The sequence below is a fragment of the Heptranchias perlo genome, chromosome 28, assembly GCF_035084215.1.
Source record: "Heptranchias perlo isolate sHepPer1 chromosome 28, sHepPer1.hap1, whole genome shotgun sequence".
Lineage (NCBI taxonomy): Eukaryota > Metazoa > Chordata > Chondrichthyes > Hexanchiformes > Hexanchidae > Heptranchias > Heptranchias perlo.
Genome location: NC_090352.1, coordinates 36117507 through 36140932, shown reverse-complemented (window position 1 = coordinate 36140932; position 23426 = coordinate 36117507). Strand labels below are relative to the sequence as shown.

The window sequence follows — 23426 nt, the reverse complement described above, 5'->3', positions numbered from 1 at the left end:
AAAAAAATTAGGGATAGTATTAGATCCAAAGAGGAGACATATAAAATTGCCAGAAAAAGCAGTAAGCTTGAGGATTAGGAGCAGTTTAGAATTCAGCAAAGGAGGCCAAAGAGATTGATTAAGAGGGGAAAAATAGAGTTTGAGAGTAAACTAGCAGGGAACATAAAAACTGACTGTAAAAGCTTCTATAAATATGTCAAGAGAAAAAGATTAGTGAAGACAAATGTAATGGGGGAAATTATAATGGGGAACAAAGAAATGGCAGAACAATTAAACACATACTTTGCTTCTGTCTTCACAAAGGAGGACACAAATAACCTCCCAGAAATGTTAGGGAACCAAGGGTCTAGTGAGAGGGAGGAACTGAAGGAAACCAGTATCAGTAAAAAAAAAGTGCTAGAGAAATTAATGGGGCTAAAGGCTGACAAATCCCCAGGGCCTGATAATCTACATCCCAGAGTACTAAAGGAAGTAGCCCTGGAAATAGTGGATGCATTGGTGATCATCTTCCAAAATTCTAGACTCTAGAACAGTTCCCACAGATTGGAGGGTGGCAAATGTAACCCCACTATTTAAAAAAGGAGGGAGAAAAAAAACAGGGAATTGCAGACCAGTTAGCCTAACATCAGTAGTGGGGAAAATGCAAGAGTCTATTATAAAAGATGTGATAATAGAACACTTGGAAGGCATTAATGGGATTGGACAAAGTCAGCATGGGTTTATGAAAGGGAAATTATGCTTAACAAATCTACTGGAGTTTTTTGAGGATGTAACTAGTAGAATAGATAGGAAGAACCAGTGGATGTGGTGTACTTGGATTTTCAGAAGTCTTTTGATAAGATCCCACACAAGAGGTTAGTGTGCAAAATTAAAGCACATGGGATTGGGAGGAATACACTGGCATGGATTGAGAATTGGTTGACAGACAGGAAACAGAGAGTAGGAATAAACAGTGACTAGTGGGGTACCGCAGGGATCAGTGCTTGGGCCCCAGCTATTCACAATATATATGAATGATTTGGATGAGGGAACCGAATGTAACATTTCCAAGTTTGCAGACGACACAAAGCTGGGGTGGAATGTGAGCTGTGAGGAGGATGCGAAGAGGCTCCAATGTGATTTAGACAAGTTGGGTGAGTGGACAAGAACATGGCAGATGCAGTATAACGTGGATAAATGTGAGGTTATCCACTTTGGATGTAAAAACAGAAAGGCAGATTATCTGAATGGTGATAGATTGGGAAAAGGGGAGGTGCAACGAGACCTGGGTGTCCTTGTACACCAGTCGCTGAAAGCGAGCATTCAGGTGCAGCAAGCAGTTAGGAAGGCGAATAGTATGTTGGCCTTCATTGCAAGAGGATTTAAGCACAGGAACAGGGATGTCTTACTGCAGTTATACAGGGCCTTGATGAGACCACATCTGGAGTAGTGTGTGCAGTTTTGGTCTCCTTATCTGAGGAAGGATGTCTTTGCTCTGGAGGGAGTGCAACGAAGGTTTACCAGACTGATTCCTGGGATGGCAGGACTCACGTTTGAGAAGAGATTGGGTCGACTAGGCCTATATTCACTAGAGATTAGAAGAATGAGAGGTGATTTCATCTAAACATATAAAATTCTAACAGGACTAGACAGACTAGATACAGGGAGGATGTTCCCGATGGATGGGGAGTCCAGAACCAGGGGTCACAGTCTCAGGATATGGGGTATGCCATTTAGAACCGAGATGAGGAGAAATTTCTTCACTCAGAGGGTGGTGAACCTGTGGAATTCTCTACCACAGAAGGCAGTGGAGCCCAAGTCATTAGATGTATTCAAGAAGGAGATAGATATATTTCTTAATGCTAAAGGGATCAAGGGATATGGGGAAAAAGCGGGAACAGGGTAGTGAGTTAGACGATCAGCCATGATCATTTTGAATGGCGGAGCAGGCCCAAAGGCCTACTCTTGCTCCTATTTTCTATAGGAAATAGTTTCTACCCTTTCCTGAAGGGGCTCCTCTTGCTGGGGATTGGTTTCACCAATTTTGTCTACTCTCCACTATCTTGTCCAAATAACTGTTCTTATCACTGAGATTTTCGCTTTGTGGGGGAGGCGTTTGTGGGCGAGGCGTTTGTGGGCATCCCAGTGAAGCCCAATCCTGCTCTCACCTGACATTCACTTTCCAACAGGGGTTGATGGATTACAATCAGGAACAAGAACCCTATCAATCTTCTCCCCCTCTGGCCCAAACACATTGAGATCAATTGTTGTGCCATTACTGATGAGCCAGCTGCAATCAGCTAACTCAGCTCACACCGGCAATTGGGCCTGGGATCTTCCTAGCCTGTAATGCTTAGTATTGCACCAAGGAGTGCATTTCCCCACTGAGCTAGTGGAAGGGGGGGGGGGTTTAATGTGTATCAACAAGAAGTGTAACCATTGCCCAGGAGTGCTAAGACAATAAACAGAAATGCTATATGGATTCACCCCTTCTTCCATTGCCAGATTTCACCCAGAGTAAAGGAGAAACAAGTTTATTCCTCTTCTCTTCAACCCCTCCCCTAGCCTAAAAGAAGGCACTTGTGCTGATTCTTGTTTGGTGACCATGGGGCAACCTAGTGTCACTCTTATTGGTCCATCAAAGGCCCTGCCCAAAAGAAATCATGAAATCCCAGCCAGAACTGAGATTAGGCAGTTAACCACAGAGCAGGAAGGAATTATGTAGGGTTATTAATCTAAATTGCAGCTTAACATGGAACATTTGCCAGTCATATGGTTCATGTATACTGAACTGGAAAGTTTTTATTCATTTTAAACTATTCATTATCCTTTGGAGAACTATAATTAAAAGAAAGCCTCCTACCGAGCAAGAACACCATTATTATAGGGTTTGAGTCTGTGGGAATTGGCTTTGTCTTTGAAAAAAAATCTCCCAACTAGGACATTTTACTCCAGTGAAAACAAAGACAATACTACACCCATGTGAAGCAACACCTCAGTGTTCCAGACCATTTTAAAATCAAAATACCTATAAGAATAGAGACCAGAGATCAGTGTGTGATGGGGATTTAACAAGGTTTTCCCACCATGAAGTTGCCAGGTTCAATTCTCGGTTAGCTGAATTGGGTGGTAGTGGGGGACACTAATTAGTTCTGCTTCCCTGGTGTACGAAGAGGAAACATGTCAGCTCGTGCTCCTGGCTCATCATAGACAAATGTGCTTGCGCAGATGTTGCGCGAGACAGAATCGGACTTGGCTACGATGGTGTTCTTGCCCCCTCACCACCCCCACCCCTCCCCACTGGAGGATTACCAGCTTATGCTTAGTGCCTAGACACAAAAATAATGACAACTGGGTGAGGAACCAGAGGGTGATTGAGACCTGTGGAACAAAAAGTGCCACCCTTCAGACAAGAGAATTGAAGAAAATAAAGATTTTCTACTCAAGCCTGGAAGGGGGAAGGAAGGGAATGAGGCTATGCTCTTAATTGAGGAGTCTAATATTCTCTGATACTCGTCCCATGGAATTCCTGAAATTGTTAAAGGGAGAACTGACCACCTTCCTCATTTCCAGGGATAAATTCTTGATTGTTCTCCGGTGCCTTCTTGAGGTTACAGTTGTGGATGTGGGAAGTGATTTTTGTCTGCCGTTAGATGGGATTGCTGCATTTGACTAGAATACTGGACCTTTGTTCACTGGTCCCATCCAACAGAAATTATTTAAATTATTTCTCCCCATTGGATAAAGGGGAACTATTGATCAAATATAGTTCAGAGCAGCTTAATGCAAGGAAGGTTTCCAAGTTTGACGATTTAACCTCATACCCCTGCCAGCTCTCTGAAATCACTACCACCTCAAAGGATTGAACTGGGTTAGAAGTAACACTGGCATACAGCAAGATCCCATGTACACATTATAATTTGGTCCAAAGGATTAATGTCATATTGGGTCTAGACACGGCTTTGTATTTTAAAAATCTAATATGCAATAGGCAAGATAAATCATATGCAGATCTAAGGCACATACAAGTACTTGATTGGTTATTCCTAATTTCCTTTAATATGTATACTCATTGCTAGTTGCCTAGTCGTAGTTCCTGGAAGCCCATCTCATCAAGTTTCAAGTGTCTTTCTTGACTTTAAGGAGTCTGAAACATGTCTAAAGAAAGTATTTGTAATAATTCTATTCTATTGTTAATTAGAACAGTATAATATTTAACAGATCAGCAGTGCAGTATATCATACTACTCATAGAAATCAGTATCTGTTCAATCTTGTGTAGCCTATTCATGTGTTATGACATGTTCTGAAAAGTAGTGTATCCACTTGTTACAGCCTATCTGTGCAACTCCTGTCAACTTCCTATTTTTCTCATTCCATTGACACTCCTAACTTGCCCTGATATTAAAGGGACCCTATAAACCTGATGCTGTTACACTCGGGTAACATATCAAGATGATCCGGTGAGAGTCTATTTCCATCTCATTGTATCCTTGTAACTGGTCTGCTCAGACCTTTCTATTCTTTATAACTTGGGATATACTTGGTTTGATTTACACTCAGCAGAAACTGTTTTGGAACCCCTAATTCCCTAAACACTTCAAAAGTACTTAATTGGCTATAAAGTGCTATATAAATGCAAGTCTGTCTTTTAATGGGTCAGTCCTAGGCATTTCCTCCCTCACAATAACTTGCATTTATATAGCATATTTAATGTAGAAAGACGTTCCAAGGTGCTTCAAAGAAGTATAAAGAAGACAAAAATTGATGCTGAGCCAAAGAAGGATACTAGGAGTGGTGACTCAAAGCTATGTCAAGGAGGCATATTTTAAGAAGGGTCTTAAAAGGAGAGAAAAGTGGAGAGGTTTAGTCAGGAAATTCCAGACCATTGGGCCTAGATGGCTGAAGACATGGTTGCGAATGGTGGGGTGAAGTGCACAAAAAGCCAGAATTGGAGAAAGCAGAATTCCCGGAGGTTTCTATGGCTGGAAGTTAGAGATAAGAAGTGCAAGGTCATGAAGGGATTTAAACAAGATGGGAATTTTAAATGGGAGGCCTTGGGGGTACTTAGATCCAATGTAGGTCAGCGAGCACAGAAGTAGTGGATGAGTGGGACTTGGTACAGGATAGGATAAGGGCAGCAGTGTTTTGGAAGAGCTCAAATTTATGGAGGGTAGAAGATGGCTGGCCAGCTACGAGAGCATTGGACTAGTCGAGTCTGAAGATAACAGAAGCATGGATGAAGGTTTCAAACACAGATAAGCTGAGGCAGGAGCAGAGACGGACAAAGTTATGAGGGTAGTAGGTGGTCTGTGTGATGGAGAGAATATGGGGTCAGAAGCTCAGCTCAGGGTTCAGCTGAGAAATATGAAGGGGCCAAGTCTTGTGGGACTCCAGAGGTAACAGTGCGGTGGTGGGAAGAGACACACACCAAAAGGCACAAAATAAACCTAAAGCTATATGAAACCACATCTTTAAATGAAAATATTATGTAAGCATATAAGTTTATGGAGGTTGGAGGATTGGCAGGTGGCCAGGAGAGCACTGGCATAATCAAGGCTGGAGCTGACTAAGGCATGGATGAGGGTTTCAGCAGCAGGTGGGATGAGGCAGAGGCAGAATCAAGCAATGTCATGGAGACGGAAGTCAGTGGTCTTTGTGATAGAGAGGATATCGGATTGCAAGCTCTGAGCGGGTGAAATTACACTAACAAAAGTTCTGAAAATTTGCAGGGCTATGGGGAAAGGGCAGGGGAATGGGACTAATTGGATAGCTTTCAAAGAGCCAACACAGGCACGCTGGGCCAAATGGCCTCCTTCTGTGCTGTATTATTCTATGATCCTACATCCCGCCATAGTTCTGTTCATATATTTTGCTCTAGAATTAAAATTTTTTTTTTATTCGTTCATGGGATGTGGGCGTCGCTGGCGAGTCCGGCATTTATTGCCCATCCCTGATTGCCCTTGAACCGCTGCAGTCTGTGTGCTGACAGTTCTCCCACAGTGCTGTTAGGAAGGGAGTTCCAGGATTTTGACCCAGCGATGATGAAGGATGAATGATTTAAAAAAAATTCTCCTACAAAAGTTTAATAGATTTGGTAACTGGTTCAGAAATTAACAAAAAGAGCATCACTTAATGGGCAAGTTAAAACGCCCATTTTGGCATTCCCGCCCTAAACCCTTCTGCCTCTCCACTTTTCTCTCAACCTTTAAATACCTCCTCGTAATCCTTTTTGGCCAAGCTTTGTCACCCTCCTTCCATGACTTGATGCCTGTTCCCCTATCCATTACCATTTTTAGAAAAAAAGTTAAGTTGTAATGTTAAAAGTTGTATTCTCGTAACATTTACAACTCTAGAGTAAAAAAAATGACATGCTTTGTGGAAAAGCTGAAAAATTAGGTACTTGGGTTTTGGCAGGTTTTATTTAATTGGAAATCTGAAATTATCCAATTATATTCAGAGAGCACCCATCAACCCCGAAGGATGACAGAAGAGAGGATCCCACTTGGAACAGTAAGGGTGGATAATGCCTGGCCTATAACCTACGGTCTAGATTGGCCTCAGCATATGTGGAAACTTGATGGTCTTCATCAGAAATGTTTCAGACATCCACAGAAAAACATGTTAGAAATGTTGAATGGGAAATATCCAAATCAGAAAGTAGGAGCACATTCCTAGTCAGACCAATACATCAACCAAAACCAATGATTGATGGCGGGTTGTATTGGAAAATCCAGACTATAACATTAGAATACTGAGGGGATAAACATAATTCTACTGAAGTCTCAAATACATTGTGTCTATCCCTTCAGTTTTCTAATGTTATAGTCTGGATTTTCTAATGCAACGTGCATTATGTGAATTATTCCAAGAGCATGTAACTGTGCATTTCAAACACAATAAGCTCTGTATTTTTGGGAACAATCTTTATTACTATCAATAAGGAAATAAATGACTGGAATTTTGCAAAGGGATTGAAGGTAATATAACTGAGCACAAAGCTGGGCAATGGAAGATTTAGTGGTAGGCATAGGGTTTGATATGTGTTTTTTGAGTTAAAAATACTCAATAGTGATTATAGCAAGATAACTCTTTTCCTGGTTAGTCTCTCACATATGCATTAATGCCAATGACTCTCATTCATAATGCAGGAGTCGTACTTCAGAACAGACCTGGAAGATTAAAGTTTAGCCATATACAACACAACATCTACATCTTGAACATTAAAAGCCATCTACAAAATCATATTGGAACATAAAGTAAAATATTCATTTGTAATAGATCAGCCCATTATTCTGGCTGGGAAACACTGCAGTTTAGTAGGTTGAGGGATGATTTAATTAAGGTGTTTAAAATGATAAAAGGATTCGATAGGGCAGGTACAGTGAAGCTATTTCCTCTGGTGGGGGAATCAAGAACAAGGAGGCACAATCTTAAATTTAGAGCTAGATCATGATCTAATAGAATGCTCAAGGGGATGAATAGCTGACTCCTGTTCCTATGGGAAAAACAGATGCAAAATGGGACAAGTATTTTTTTTTAGAAGTACAGCACATCCACATTACATGCAACTAGGAGGAAGATGAAAGTCAAATGTAAAAGGGCCAACTGACTACACAAGTAACAAAAATGGAAACAATGTGCACACACCAAGATATTGCTTGGTATTTCTCAGATCAGAAATTCAAGCTTGGATTAAATTAGTCTTCATGAAGAATGAAAGAGAGATGAAGACAATGTACAAATGATCACAGACTCCTCTAAACATAATCTCTGCTGCAGGTTTTATTAGATATTCTGCACAGCATGACATGGTTGGTTTGGAAGATAGGCATCAAAAGTACCAGGATAGGATGGAATCAATCTGTTACTAGCGTGGTTTTGATAAAATTATTGAACCTCAGGGAAGCCCAATACAGAGAGACTTTTCTACTTACCAGGAAACAGCATAATACTACACAGGACCTACAGCAGAGTAATACATTTTTGTGAACATTGAATGCAAGAGTAAAATAAAATGGAAGTATGAATATTTTGATTTCTGATGGTTATTGGGTGAAGGGCAGAAGATCACATTATTACAGACTAATTGGAATCCTTGCTCTACAACTGGTAGGGAGGACAAGATTCACATAAGGACAAAACAATGAATGCTGCAGTGAAGATGCAATGGCGAAACAAAGCAAAATGCAATGCTGATTGGATGGAAGACACCACATCGTCAGATAGCCTACCAACTGTTGTCGCCAACTGAGCTAACAGCCAACACCAGTCTGATAAGCTATCTCACAGAATGGCAAAGTGATGGAGAAGCTGGATGTGACAGAAAATCTACACCACCTGGCACTCGAAGGTGCAAAAGAAACACTGAGCGTACACAGAACCATACCCCATTCTGAATAAATATGAACATCTTTTGAGTACTAAATACTGGTTTGTAGTTTGAAATAAAATTCCAATATCTACAAGAATTAATTTCTGTTACATTTCTAATGTGTTTTCTTATTTGAACAAAATGCAACAGTAGTAGAGCACCAGTAATAGAGCACCAGATTTCTACACCAGATGGTCACAAGTTCAAATTCCAGACTACAGAGATTCAAACTCAGGCTCTCATTGGACAAGTTTGCTTAGTTGTAGGTCAGGCTGCAGCATTGCACGGTGGCGCTGAATGAAGCATCCTGTTGGCTGATCTTGAAGCAACAATGGCCATTAGTCCAGCTTTATCTTCCAAGATTGAGGAATAACATGGCTAGAAAGGTGCAGAGACACCTAAACAAAAAGTTAGAGATAAAACCAACATCATGCAACAGAACTCGTACTGAAAATTCCTCATTTGCAGTTTTAAATTTTCATACAATGTTACTTTAGCTTTCCATGAATTCAAGTCAACTACTATACATAGGCACGAGAAAATGTTGTGAAATAATGCTCCAGTTTACTTCATGGAATAGGATAATGATACAGTAGCCAAACCGGTCATTAACATTTCTCATGTGATTTTAATGAGGTACTCTTTTGTCATGAGAAGCTTTGCACAAACTCCCTCATTCTCTCCCCTAGTGAACCAATTCCTCAAACTCCAATGGAAATATTTGATGGGCAGATGGTACAGATACAGTGTCAAAATGACTCTGTGGGCCAGCCACTTGTGCAATGCTGAACTATTTCCAGAGAAGGAAATCACTTTGGACTTATTGCTTCCCCTGGCTTGGCATTTCTGGCCCACTGCTGCACCAGATGACGATGCCAACTTGCTGTTGAGGGAAAAGTCAAAATTCAGATCAGCTGGGACTGAAATTCCAACCTGGGGTCTCCCAGTGCACAGGGCAGAACAGTAACCCCCATTGCACCCCAGAACCACACAAATCCATATATTTAAATTCACTCACTGATGAAAATTCTAGAAAGATAACACCTTAGTTCCAATTTTATTCTGGTTAGAAAATGCAATAATTAAAACAGAATCAGTGTTTTCTCCGTTTAAACAGCTCCTACAGAGAAGCTTCTGAAGCGTCTCTTTCATGCAACATGTCGCGCATATGAATAATTTAGGATATACTCTATGGCCTAAAACAAAGACAAATAGCAATATTTGTTTCCTTATTTCATTCTTGATAATTGTACCAATGTAAACAATAGAACATATTACTTTACGAATGGTACTATACAAATTACTGTGTACGATCAACGTTATTTGAGTTTATACATAATGGGCACATGTAGTTTGAGATTTTGTTATATACACAATCATGACATTCCCCACAAAATCGACAAAGACAGACTAAGGTTCAGTCTGTGGAATGACTGAATATAGTTTTATAAAGTCAGGTTAGGTTTATCATGTTAAAATTTACAGAGTAAAAATGACTTTGCTATTCATATGTACAGTTAGAGATGGACTGGTTTCTCAGCTTCAATCAGCTTTTCTTTCATCATTATTGTGGAAAATACAAGCATAGGTGAGCAATATAGGTTTAATAGTTTTGTGTGGCAAATAGAGCACAAGACAACACATGGCCTCAGTGAGAGATAAATAAGATATACAAGATTGAGGTAATAAATACCTACAATTTTCAAAAATCTATTTACCTTTTACATAGTCTACACATACTTGCCCTCTCACTCCCTACATATATTCTCCATCAGCAAGAGCGAAGGGAACAAGGTGATAGCTATTACCACCAATGGTTTCCTTTTTCAGCTAAGATGAAGTGTGCTGGCTGCAGACGATGGCCTGACCTTTAGTACCTCACCCAGTCATTGAAAGCTGCAACACTGATAGGACCGTCAGTTCATCCTGTGATATGCGCAACCCGTGGCAGCAAATCACAGTTCAAACAGTTGCTGGAGAGTGTCAAACATGAAAACTCTGCACTGAAGGCTACATGTCGTTTGGGGGGGGGAATGGAGGGAAAGAAGAGGAAAAAGAAAGGATAAAAGTTTAAAATGTCACCATTTAACTATTCCAAATTTAGTAAGCTCCTTAAGTTATTTTCAACGGTCGTTAATGGGGTAGAAATAGTGCCACCATTCTGTGTTTAATAAGCTGACAATATGGTCAACCACTGTGGCAAAAAGGGACAACTTTTGTTAGTCAGAGGACTCCAATTCAAAGGCATTGTGGGAATGCACCTGCACCTCAAAAACTAGCGTTGTTAGCATCCAAGGAGCTGATGCGGCTTTTGTTCCCCCAAACCACAATCAGCACTGTGCACAAAATAATTTGGAGCAAGTCAACATCATTACTTTCAATTGGGTTCCATGCTTAACATTTACATGTATTCCGCAATTTCCTTTATGCCACTTAATACCATTCATCTCTAACATGGTCTCAATTGAAACCAAGATGCATTTAAAAAAAAATGAAAAATGGAAACAACAAATAGGCAAGAATTCACAAAAGTGGACTCTTTAAGCTGCAGTACTTGTACTAATCAAGAAAAAAAATTTCAGAACTTGTAAATGAGCATAAATTTATAATACTCCCCCTCGGCTTCCTTATATCAATTCCAGTGTGTGTGGAACCATGAAGCAGCAGATTTTTTTATGAATCACTATCTACTCTGGGCCTTGTGCAGTCCCTTTTTTTTTAAAAATAAAAAAGTTACTTTTTCATTTCATTTTCTCTTCAGTATACTTCTGCGATTGGATCCGTTTGGCGTAGCTCTGAGCCATGGAGTTAACGATGGAAAGAATGAAGTAGCACACCATGACGATGACGACTTTCTCAAACACCCACGACAGCCAGTTTTCACTCTGATTTGGGGGGGGGGGGGCAAAAAAAAGAAAACAGCACAAAAGTATTTATGAACTGCTTAATCTGAAATCAAAAACAGCCTTTTAGCAGCTGTATTCGACAAACATGCAGGAGTAGAAACAGTCCATAGTTTTTTGGTGTTGTAAAATATCACAATCGAAAGATAGAGAAATGTGCTTCAAGCTCTGCACACTGATTTGCCAATCTCAGGTACACTATGGAGGGCAGAACCCCATGCAGACCAAATACTTCCCCAACTAAAGCAGGGGACAAATCATCCTAGAGGTTACTTGCTTGATAAGGAGTTGATGCACAATCTGGGGGTAAAATATTAGCATGACTGTGACTGGAGGGCTGACTGGGCTGCTGGCATTTTTTGAAGTAGCAGTAGAGTCGGCATACACACACGTGCACACGCCTGGCTGGCAGCGAATAGAGAGAATAGCTCCCGGAGAGTGACTCCTTCCAACCCCCTTTCTATACAAGTTTTCAGTTTAATTCTAGGCAGCTTTATAGCAGCTGAAAATGGCGTCATACACTAATCTATTTTATCTTACGTATAGTCTTTTATCCCCTGCAAGCATGATTAACTTTTACCAAAATGGTTATTACACATATCTGTTCAAAATGTTCAGATCTAAGTATTTAATGTTTGAGTACTGAATGCTCTTGGCAGGCCTCTACATTTGTGATCATGTAACAATGTTTTTTAAAAAAAAGATAAAAATAGAATGAAAAATCCAAAAACGTCAAAATTTGAAAACTTTTCAGAAGATCTTTGAAGGGTTAAGCTAAAACAGTATAAAAGAAAAACTTGGGGTCAGTTTTGTAGATTTCACAATTACAGGTCAACTGAAAAAAAGTTCAAGCCAGACAGCTTCAGAAGGTGCGAAACAATGTGCTAAGTTAGTGCACCATGCCAACTGGATAGGATCTAAATTGCTCAATAGTCGCACTATCACAGGTGAACTTCAGTTTGGGACACAGATTCTTTTCATATTCAGTGGTAAAAACTATGCCTTGTAAAGTTAACCTAGAAATAGGCATGGAAAAGAGCCCTCTGGATAGTTTAGATCTGCATATCCAAATAACTAAAACCAAAAATCCAATTGTTTCATTTAATATTTTGATCAAACGACTGGTTCTTCACCACAGGTTAAGATGAAGGGTGGATAATGTTATTAAAATATTAGCTACAGATCTAGCTGTCTCTTTGGTCAAATCAAGTTCATCATTACAGACAGAAAGCATAAAATCAAGTAGTGTCTTGATTGGCATTAAACTGCATCAGTCCTTAAGTTGATGAAGCAGTCTCTCCACATTCCTAATCTCTCTACTCAATTCTGTTCAGTTGGTATGGATGATTTTCTGGGACAAATGTATTCATTTTGTGGATTTAATCAAAATCCTTATTATTTTGTACGACTTCCAATTCCACTCCTGTCTGAGCTAACGTTTGATCTTTACCTCTAAATTCAATGGTACTGCTAACTCCTTATGAGCCAACTAACATTGAAGCACATGCGCTCCCCATGAGCTGGACCTCTATTGAACTGGGTGTGTGCGGTTGACCCCACGGCAATTTGGTCAAAAATAGTTGATGCTTAGGACATCTTTGTAAAGTGATCAATAAGGGGATGATCTATTGGCCAGTACTGGATATCTATTGATCTAGTACATTTTAATTTTATATGTACAGACAAAAATGCCACCAGAAACCAGTGCAGCCAGAGGATGCAGGAAACTAGATCTTCACTGCTTTACTAGGTCAGGCCAAGTTAGTTCTCAATCCACGCCGAAGCCATTGGAAGTGAGCAGACTAAATCTGGCAAACAGGTCAGCGGTGCAGTTGGGATCCCCACTCAGGAAGAAACAGATGGGGATTTAGTTCACCACCACCTCCTCTTTCAGGCACGCCATAACACTTCCCCTAGCTGGTCAACCCAGTCTGTGTTGGCACCGCAGAGGTGTCCGCTGTTCTGCCTGCCAGCTGCTCCATCTGGAGATTTAAAAAGGCATGGAAGGCCAGAAGAGTCTGTATCTAAAAGAGAGAAAATCTTTAACAACTCAATTAGACTGACATGCACACATCTACACGAGGGGTCATTCTGTACTAATCTGCCACCAGTGTCAACATTTTGGTTCAATATATGCCATCACATTAAGAGTCTGATTTAGATATTCTGCGTCTGCATCAGTGTTGAAACAGTGGCTCAGAGCCAAAACAAATATAAGTGCTCTTGTTACGATACTAGTGGGATCTTGTCTGCTATGGATTTCAGAAACAAGATAAAACCTTTGTGCATTTTGAAATAGCTCATGTCAAATGCTGGAAAATACCATTCCTGTTTAAGAGGGGAGGAAAACTTGGACAGTCTGAAGTTTTTTCCCCTATTTTTATTCCATTTACTAATGACTTCCTGAGAGGGGATGAGTGAAAGAGAACACACTTGGCAATTCTTTTCACTTATGTCACCAGTAGATTCAAAACACCAGTACTCATAGTCCAAACAGCAGGAAAAGCTTTTTTAATTTTATATATATATATATATATATATATGTATTATGAATAAATAAAATGAATAGTAGCTTTAAATTCTCAGATTGATAATTAAAAGTATTAGTTAAGAAAAGGTAGAACTGTCCATCCACTGGAAACTGCTTGTGCCAATTTCGGCCCTCAAACCTCAGAGGGGCTTTTATTTTTGTAGTTCAAAAATAAAATTGGTCAAAAGGCAAAATCTAGCCCACAGAATATTTTTACACCATCTTTCACATAGCGTGCGAACTGTGTTGCACAATTCTGTGTCTATGGCAGCATGACAGAAAAGCTATTCCACTGGGAGGAAGCACCTAGTTTTTTAAAAAGTTGCACAAGTGTTGGGTTTGGTGACTGTTACAACCACATCGTCACAATTTTACATCAGGAACTATAAGTATTTTGTGTGGTTGGGGGAGGGGGGAGAAATGGGAGCTTGATGATCTTTCTGGACAAATTATTTTGGGGAGAATAAAAAAAAAATGGACCAATTAGTACATTGTCTTGGTGTAAATCATTCTGTACTCAAACACTAAATTAGAAAGATTATACTACATTCAAACATCAAAAAGTCCTTTAATTTTGTTTTCAGGCACAGAGCATATGTTTCAAAATGAAATCAACCACTATTACATAGTTAAAACTATCCAATTTTTAGAAAAAGAAAGTTAATTAAGTTTGAGGTTTGATATTTCCATAAACTTTTAAACTGATTACTGAATCAACGATTTGAGGTTTTAATACCTACAGTACCTAGTGCTCCTGAGTTAGTCATAAATATAGGTTCTGGTGACATAATTTAAGATCATCCTTATTTGCACAGGCTACATGAAGATAATGCTGTTTAAGTTTTCCGCTCAGAATAAGCCCTCATTTACAGTGGACATAAAAGATAGCTAAGGACCATTGCAAAGAATGGTCACCTCAATGTTGTGCCCTAGTCTCGATCACTACTTAAGAGACAACTCAAATGTACCGAATGTCAGACAAACCACTTCACTTTCAGAATTCTTTGATAAGAAAAGTGGAGTCTGACTACTATATTCTCTAGCTTCTGAATTTCTAAAGGCCTAAATTTCAAACAGATTTAGTGATGGACCTTTGGCCAACTTGAGACCTCAGGTTTCTAAAATTGAACATCTACCCAATTACTATAGATTTAGCAATCAGCTCCATGTACACAAAAGATGGCAGGTGAACAGAATGATGCACGCAGGCCAATAAACATTTTAACACAAAAGGCAGACAAATCACATTTGTGGTATTCTTACCGCTCCCACTGTGTCTCCAGACTTGTGGTGAAGCTTGGTTTTCTGGGCCTCCAGGTATTCTCGGAAGGGTTTCTGAAGTGAAGGCCCTATGCTTGGAATTGCCCTGCGCGGGTGAATTCCATTTCCAAAAGTATATTTGGGAGGAGGGAGAAAAAAAAAAACAAGGAAACACAGTTAATTTTACTCACCTATAAAAGTGCCGTATAAACTTAAAACAAAAAATAAAAAGTAGTTAGAGTTAGCGCATTTGGCGCCACCGCTCATTGTGATTAAGATAGGAGCAGGAGTATGAACTCAAGTACTGCACTGGCAGACCACAGTATCTCAAATGAATGATTCTCACAAGGCTGGCCCCATATATCACCGTCAGTTCCTGTAAAAACTGGTTTAAACTGATCAATAAGGAAGTGAGTCGGCGTTGTGTCATTGCCAGCTAAGAAAGAAACTACACTCCCACCCTATTTATGACTCGCCCCCACAGCTCCTGGAAGGGTGGCCACTTCCGAATATACCGGGCCTTATAAGGAAATACGGCATGTCATTCCTTTACTGTTAAGAACCTACCAGCAATTTTCTTAGTACCTCACCTCCTCCTTCTCATTCTTTTACCCCCCCCCTCACGACTCAGCAGTTGGTGATTAACCAAGGAACAAACAAGGTACTATGAACCTTTTTGTAAGGTTACTTCACATTTTTTCCCCTATGGCACAATATACTCTTATTGAAATGAGAGGGAGTGTACTCCGCACCTACTATACCCAGGATACAAAACTCCTGAATCGTGCAATGTCACCAAATACTTTATATTTTTAAGTTCTTGTACTCAGTGCAAAAATTAATAGAAAGGTATAAAATTGTGGGATGGGGAAGGAGGGGGAAAGGAGGAGGGTCCAATAGGTGATAGTGAACCTAGGTTAACACAAGAATATATTTTCATGCTATTAACCATGAGGTAGCACTTCTAATGAGCGACTTTATATCAGTACCGGAAGGAACACACTCTGAAACAATACATGACTAGAAGTGATTCATTTGCCTAGATACCATGTTAACAGTTAAATACACCCTATTTCCTTAAAAAAAACTGAACAAATTCCCTTCTCACTAGTAACTTCAAGTAGGATTTTAAAAGATGACACTAATTAAAGTAAAGAAATAGACTAATGCCTTCAGATATTTCATATGATTTCCACTTCACACAAGGCAGGTTGGTTACTCATTGCTTTAATAAAAATGCAGTCAGCCTCATTCAGAAGATAAAATTCTTCACAAAATCCCACCATAATTACAAATATAGCATTTTTTTAAACAAGGGGCAGTTCCCAACACCCCTTTACGTTGGTGGAAAGGCTTTAGGTTCAGTTTTATTTTGTACACAATTAGACTTCTGTAACAAACCTGTAAAAAGTTGCGTGGAGCTGTAGAATACAAAGTCTGATTTACCACTTACTGTTTATCGGTCTACTAGTCACCAGCAGATAAATCATAAGAAAATTATCTCTAATTGTCCCCCCACAGCTGCCTTTGAGACATGGCTAAGAGGAGGGAAACATTTCAATAGACAACACCTCAAGTAATGAATAAAGCATCAATTTTATGGAAATATATTGGCTTTGTCATTGAACAGCTCCAACTACTGTTGATTTGACTGTGTAAATGTTTGCATAAACCAGCCAAGCATAATTTATTTTCCAGTTTCACAAATTCACCACATTGCCAAAAGTGTTTGCCTTACGTATCTGTATTGGCAGTAGCAGTATAGGACATAGAATTGACCATGAACTATACTGTTCCCTGGTCAACTTGGGGGACAGCAGGAACTTTTAGTTTATCTTCCATGTTCTAACATTGTGCAGTGTATCACCTATTGGTCCAATTGTAAAAAAAAACGCATCCCAACTGTGGCAGATACATTAGTGACTGGATGATAAGCAGCCAATGTCCAACCTGGTCCTAATGCCCAAATGTCCAACAGCTAATCAACATTCCAATTCAAGACAAAAGCTCAAGAGTTGTCCAAATTGGACACACCATCAGTATATTTGAGACTAGTGCAAGATTTATATTGTGTCTCTCAACAATGACGAATTACGTTATTAAATAAGCTAAAGAAATCTAGAGGTAGATAATCATTACTGCACTGGCTATCTATTTTGACTCTCTAATATGGCACTGAATGAAATTCTGGAAACAAAGGCCTGTTCACTAATTTAATCAAATTTTTTTGAGATTACAAAGTTGGTGGACAATGGAAACCTGATAGATAATGCATCCAGATTTTCAAAAAGCCTTTGATAAAGTATCGCACAAAAGGCTGTTAAATAAGATTGCATCTTGAGATTGTTGGGCCGATCTTGGATTGGATAATGAATTGGTTGCATTTGCATCAGCAGAGCGTAATTATTAATGGCAGTGACTTTGCATAGGGGCTGGTCACTGGCTGAGTCCTGCAGGGATCAACGTTAGGGCTGTTGCTCACCATCATCTTTATTAATGGTCTGGGTGAAGGCATCAAGAGAATGGCCAACAAGTTGGCAGATAACACAGATGTGTGGGATTTAGTACCTTGGATGAAAAAAAGTCTCCAGGTAGATCTATAGGGGAATGGATCCATGTCTGGCAGATGTCTTTCAATAAAGACAAGGGCAGTATATTGGCCAGGCAATTACACCATGCAGGATTGTACACAAGGTTGCTGAGAGGGAGAAGAACCTGGGGCTAGTAGTTCATGAATCATTAAAGGTCCATGACCAATGTCGCAACGCTGTTGCAAAAGCAAATAATGCATTATGTTGTGTAGCCAAGTCAATTTAGTATAAAACCAGAAGTGCAATCTGAGGTCGTGAAAGGCGCTATATAAATGCAAGTTCTTTCTTTATGTCAATCTCCAACGGGTAGCATGAGATGCCAAAAGTTAATGCAATTTTTTAGTGGAAGCTTCAAGGTGACCAGGCAGTTGTTGTGAATTGTCTTGGCATCCATGTAAATCTGTAATTATCAGTGACGATCCTAATGTGATGAGATGCTTTAATGCCAATGGATCTTTGTGGCAGTGATCAACTGAGGCGTGACCTCTTTATTTACAAATCAAAACCATCCTTTGTATAAACCGTGTCTGCACTAAACAATCAACTTGTGTATAAATGTATTGGCGAGCCAGCTCATAATAGACTAAACACTTTTACAGACTGTTGAAACATTACTAGGTTAAAGGTCAACCATTACTAGGTTAAGAGTGAAATATTACTAGGTTAAAGGTGCCGTAGAAGTGCAAATGATTGTTGTAGCTGCTACCATGCATGTTTAAAGAAAACCCAATTTATAGTTCAGTGTAAGCAGTGTGCTATAATAAAGGTTTCTTGCATTTGTTTGCTGCCCACCATTTTGGTTCATTTGATTTTTGTAGCAGTTTTTGATACTATACCAGTTGGTCCTCTGTATTAAATTAGCCTGCGGGGGCAAAATAGATTTCTGGATGCCACATATGCAGATACTATTGCAAGAAATTCTAACATTTTTCATTCTCTCTTGGGAAAGCCAAACTCTTGCTGGGGCAAAGTTGCATGGTTGCCTGCAGTCTTCCTGTGCCCCACCCAAATGGACACTCTGCACATATGAACCAGCAGGCCATTTGCAGGACATCAAGCCCCATTCTCTTCTCAATTTGATGCCACCACACGCTTTCCAGCAGAGATCACTAGAGAGGGATCAAGAGTGGGAACGCTCCCTACACCAAGACCGCTGAAGCTAATTATAGTGGCTTGATTGTTGCTCTGGGTAGTGTCAGCCAGGCATTGAACTAGTGACCTTCTGGCTTAATGCTGTATCAGGCCATCGAAAGATCCCTATCCACTTTGTTGGATATGAATTCATGCTTTGGAAAAATGGAATATCTAATGTTCTGTAAGCCACCAGGAAGATGTACAGGCCAGTTTATATTTTGAACTGAAAATCTTAACCGAACTATTCAAGGGCTAGTTTTTCTTATGTATTGTAGTCTCCTGTTTTCACAGTAAACTGCTGAACACCCATGTCACTGGGATACACTTGCACACCTCCTAGCAGCATTGGTAGAGACCAAAGATGATTCAGAGTACTAGGAATCTAAGTTATGTGGAAAAGTTAGGGGAGCTAGATTTGCTTTATTTGGAAAAGAGATTTTCAATATGACCCACTTGAAGTTCCCAAGATAATGAACAGAAAAGCTGATTGAGACAAATTGTTGACTATGCAGAAGAGTTCAAATACACGCGACATGAATTTAAAAAAGACTGAGTAAGAAGGGGTCATGTAAAATTTAAAATTAAAAAACAACAAGAGCTGTATTCAGGGCAGGCCATTGAATAGTATTCATTTTTGGAGCGTATGTATCGAGGAGTATGGTGAAAAGGCAAGTAAGTCGAATGGCAATCTCTCCCTGCTAAACAAAAAAAAAGCAGGCTGATGATACCTTTCCCCGCTCCTAAACATTCTTATGTTCATCAGTCTGGGAGTAGGTTAGCCACTATTCCCAGACACAGGCCAGGGAGATTGAGCAAAAAAGGGGGCAGGGAAAGGGAAGAAGGGCTTGTACTCTTATTTTAAAAAAATTATTAGGAGAAAGAGATCCATGTGAACCAACAAAAATCCAATGACTGTTCTGTGGTTTCTTGTGCAGCTGGAAGCTAAGAACAAGAACAAAAAAAAATAGATTTTGTGCTGATATATCAATAGTTTCAGAATCCAAGATTTAAAAATTACTGTTTGAACTGGTAGAATTGGCAACTTTACAATGCTGCAATAAAATGAGCCCCCTGTTTCGAGTTGCTATTAAACATTTAATGCTGGTCAAGTTGCAAAACACTGCTGGATTATTTTCGGTTTAGCTTTTCGTTATTGAACCACAGGCAAAAAAGAAAGCCGTCTGAGGTTTGCAATCTGATGGCTCAGCATCCTACTGCAATCGCCCTGTATCATTCTAATCCTAGATCTGGCAGCAATTTTGGTTGGCATTGCTTGAGGGGAAATTTGCCAGTGACCATTTCCAGCCACTAATATTTTTGCTGCCCATGCAGAACCTCGCATTCAAGTCCCCAAAATGTCTTTACAAGGCCTCTTCTTGAGGTCTCCACCATCACACATACCAGTGTCCAGCCATTTCACTTCACTCCACATGACATTAAGAAATGGCTAAGTGAACGAGAACACAAAGGTTATGGGTCCTGACAACATCCCATTGAAGACCGGTACACCAGAGCTAGTTATTCCCTTAGCCAAGCTGTTCCAGTGCAGCAATTACACTGGCATCTATCGGACAATGAGGAAGATTGACCAGATACGTCCTATCCACAAAAGAACAGGACAAATCTAACCTGGCCAATTACCACATTAGCCTCTTCCCAATCAATAAAGCGATGAAAGGAGTCACGATTTGTAACATTAAGCAACATCTATTCAATAGCCTGTTCACCGATGTTCAGTTTGGGCTCCAGACCTCATCACAGCCTTGAACTGGACATGAGAATAGCTACCCTCAACAGCAAGGCAGCATTCAACTGAGTATAGCACCTAGGAGCCTTAGCAAAACTCCTAGTTTATGAGGGTGAAAGGGAAAATCTTCCAATGGCTGAAGTCATAGCTGACGCAAAGGAAAATGGTCGTGATTGTCGGTGGCGAGTCATCACAGTCCAGGACATCACTGCAGGAGTTCAAGGAAATGTCCTCAGCCCAAACATCTCCCGGTGCTCCATTAATTAGTTTTCCTCCGTCATAAGGTGGTTCACTGATGATTCCAGTGTTAAGCTCCATTCACTATTACTTCACTAATGATGCTGCCCATGCCAGCCTACAACAGGACCTGGATAGCATCCAGACCTGAACTGACACTTGGCTGGTAACATTTGCACCACATAAGTGGCAGGTAATTACCATTTTGAACGAGAGAGAACCCGGCCACCTCCCTATAACCTTCAATGGCACCTTCATTGCTGAGTCTCCCAACTTCCTGGGGGTCACCACTGACCATAAGTTGAACTGAACCAGCCATATCAACACCATGGCTACAAGAGCGGGACAGAGACTGGGCACTCTACGACAAGTGGCTCACCTCATGACCCCTCAGACACATTGCCATCTACAAGGCTCAAGTCAGGAATGAATGAAATACTCACTACCTGCCTTGGTGGATGCAGCCACAACATTCAATTGGCTTGATTGGTGCCCTTGCTACGGGGCTCAATATCTACCCTCTCCACCATCGACACACTGTGGTAACAGTATGTATGATCTACAGGATGCACGGCAGCAACTCACCAAGGTTATTTCGACAGCATCTCCCTCCCTGCAACCTCCACTACCAAAAACAAGAGCAGCAATGCTCTAGGAGCATCACCTCCAAACCACACACCATCCTGACCTGGACATGCATTGTAGTTTCTTCATCGTTGCTGCGTCAAAATCCTGCAATTCCCTCCTAATACCATTGTGGGAGCATCACCACTACAAGGACTGCAGCGGTTCAAGGAGAAGGCCCACCACCACCTTCTCAGGACAGCTAGGGTAAGGCAATAAATGTAGAATTACCTTTATTTCCCACGTCCTAAGAACAAGTAAAAATTATCAGCTCCCAGCTGGGCACTCTACGATGAGTGGTTCACCTCATGACCCATCAGGCACATTGCCATCTAACAAGGCTCAAGTCAGGAATGAAAGAAATACTCACTACCTGCCTGGATGGATGCAGCCACAACGATATTTAATTGGCTTGATTGGTGCCCTTGCTACGGAGCTCAATATCTTGATTCTAGGAAGGGTAGTACTGCCCTCGAGATGGTATGGTGGCAAACAACAAAATTAATACTTGATTTCAGGAATCTAAGTTATGAAGGTCAAGGACTTGTTTTCTTTGAAAAACAGACTTCGAGGCAACTCAACTGAAGTTTAAGATTATGAAGGGGATTGACAAAGCTGATTTGTGCAAAAAGTTTACAGTGAAGGGTGCAAATACCAGGAAACAATTAAAAAATTTAGGAAGCTGGAACTAAGAAGGGACATAAAATGGAACTTTTTAAAGTCAGTGAGTCACTGGGAAGACTATTAAAGCAGATAATACATTTCCCTATTACAACGCTTCAAAAGAACTTAATTGGCTGTAAAGTGCTTTGGGACATCCTGAGGTTGTGAAAGGCACCATATAAATGCGAGTTCTTAGTAGAAATATGCTCAAGGCATTTAGGAATTTCAGGAGAGAAAGGATACAGGTATATAGTAATAAGGGAGATTAGATCTATTAAAAAGGGTCACATTTTTTGGGCTTCAGCCCCTTTTCCTGTTACGATTTTATTAGCCTGTATGTTTTATGGTAAACTTCCATCATGAATCTGAAGCCATGCCCTAAAAATTAGGAACATGAACACAGCATCATCCATCGCCTGCTTAGCAAGAGCAACCAGATCCCAGAACCACAAGATGCTGAAGTGAGTCCTCTCACCGTGTGAGCAACATCTACTAGCTTTTTAAAAGGAACACACATTCTGAAAGCAACACAAGTTTAAAACCTAAAACTCTAGGAGAGAAGAAAATGAAGGGCAAAAGTGATGTGATGTCAACACACTGGTATTCTTTGCAAGCTGGGATTCTGTGGTTAAACGGTTAGTCTCGTCATAAAGTAGAATGAGAAGCCAGACTGAAGTTATGCCAGTGAAATGCTGATGACTAAAGAGGCAAGACAGGGAGAAGGAACAAGAGATCTTGTGTGTCTGAACTTGTTGGGGGAGGAGGAAGAAGGAAAAAGAATGAAAGGACAGAAGACTGGAAAATAGCAGCCCAAAATTGAGTTGTACAAAGACTGCTCCAAACCAGGAAATAGAATGTTCAACCATAGAATGGAAAGCCACACCTTTTATGTCATCATCAGCTACCTATGCTTTACTGCTCGCTCAATGTTGCCGAAATCCTAATGCATGTCTATCAACTTGAGGCTTGATTTCTACAACACAGTCCCCTTTTCTTCTTCTCACAAACTCCAACTTATTCAGAACTCTACAGTTTACATCCTCACATGTACAAGTTGCGCATACTCATCACTCCAATCCTCAGTAATCCCCACTGACTCCCTACTCCCCAGTGAATTGACTTCAAGATCTTCATCCTTGCTTTCAAATCTCTCCACAGCCTTGCATCACCTTATCAAAGTGAACTCCTCCAGGTGTACATCCTTGCATACACCCTCCACTCCTCAGCCAATTGATTACTGGTCCTTCTCCATTCCATCGGCTTCACCAGTTTTTTTTTCTTCTTCTTCAGATGTGGACGACACTGGCAAGACTACATTTATTGTCCATCTCCAATTGTCCTGAGAAGGTGCTGATGGAGCAGCTGTTTGCACAAGTGAATGCTGT

General features: G+C 40.4%; 1 protein-coding gene across 4 annotated transcripts in view; it reads right to left on the bottom strand.

The window, feature by feature from the left end:
• Nucleotides 1–7745: 7745 nt before the first annotated feature.
• Nucleotides 7746–23426, bottom strand: part of vmp1 (vacuole membrane protein 1) — a 150159-nt gene continuing 134478 nt past the window's right edge. For 3 of the 4 annotated variants that reach the window (XM_068008481.1, XM_068008482.1, XM_068008483.1), the window contains exons 11-12: nt 15049–15151; nt 8897–11237 (exon numbers count right to left, since the gene is read on the bottom strand). In XM_068008481.1, coding sequence (XP_067864582.1) covers nt 11094–11237; nt 15049–15151 — 247 coding nt within the window. In that variant the 3' untranslated portion in view covers nt 8897–11093. Of the gene's footprint in view, nt 8751–8896; nt 11238–15048; nt 15152–23426 lie in introns of those variants that run through there. The other variant, XM_068008484.1, reaches the window with a different exon arrangement.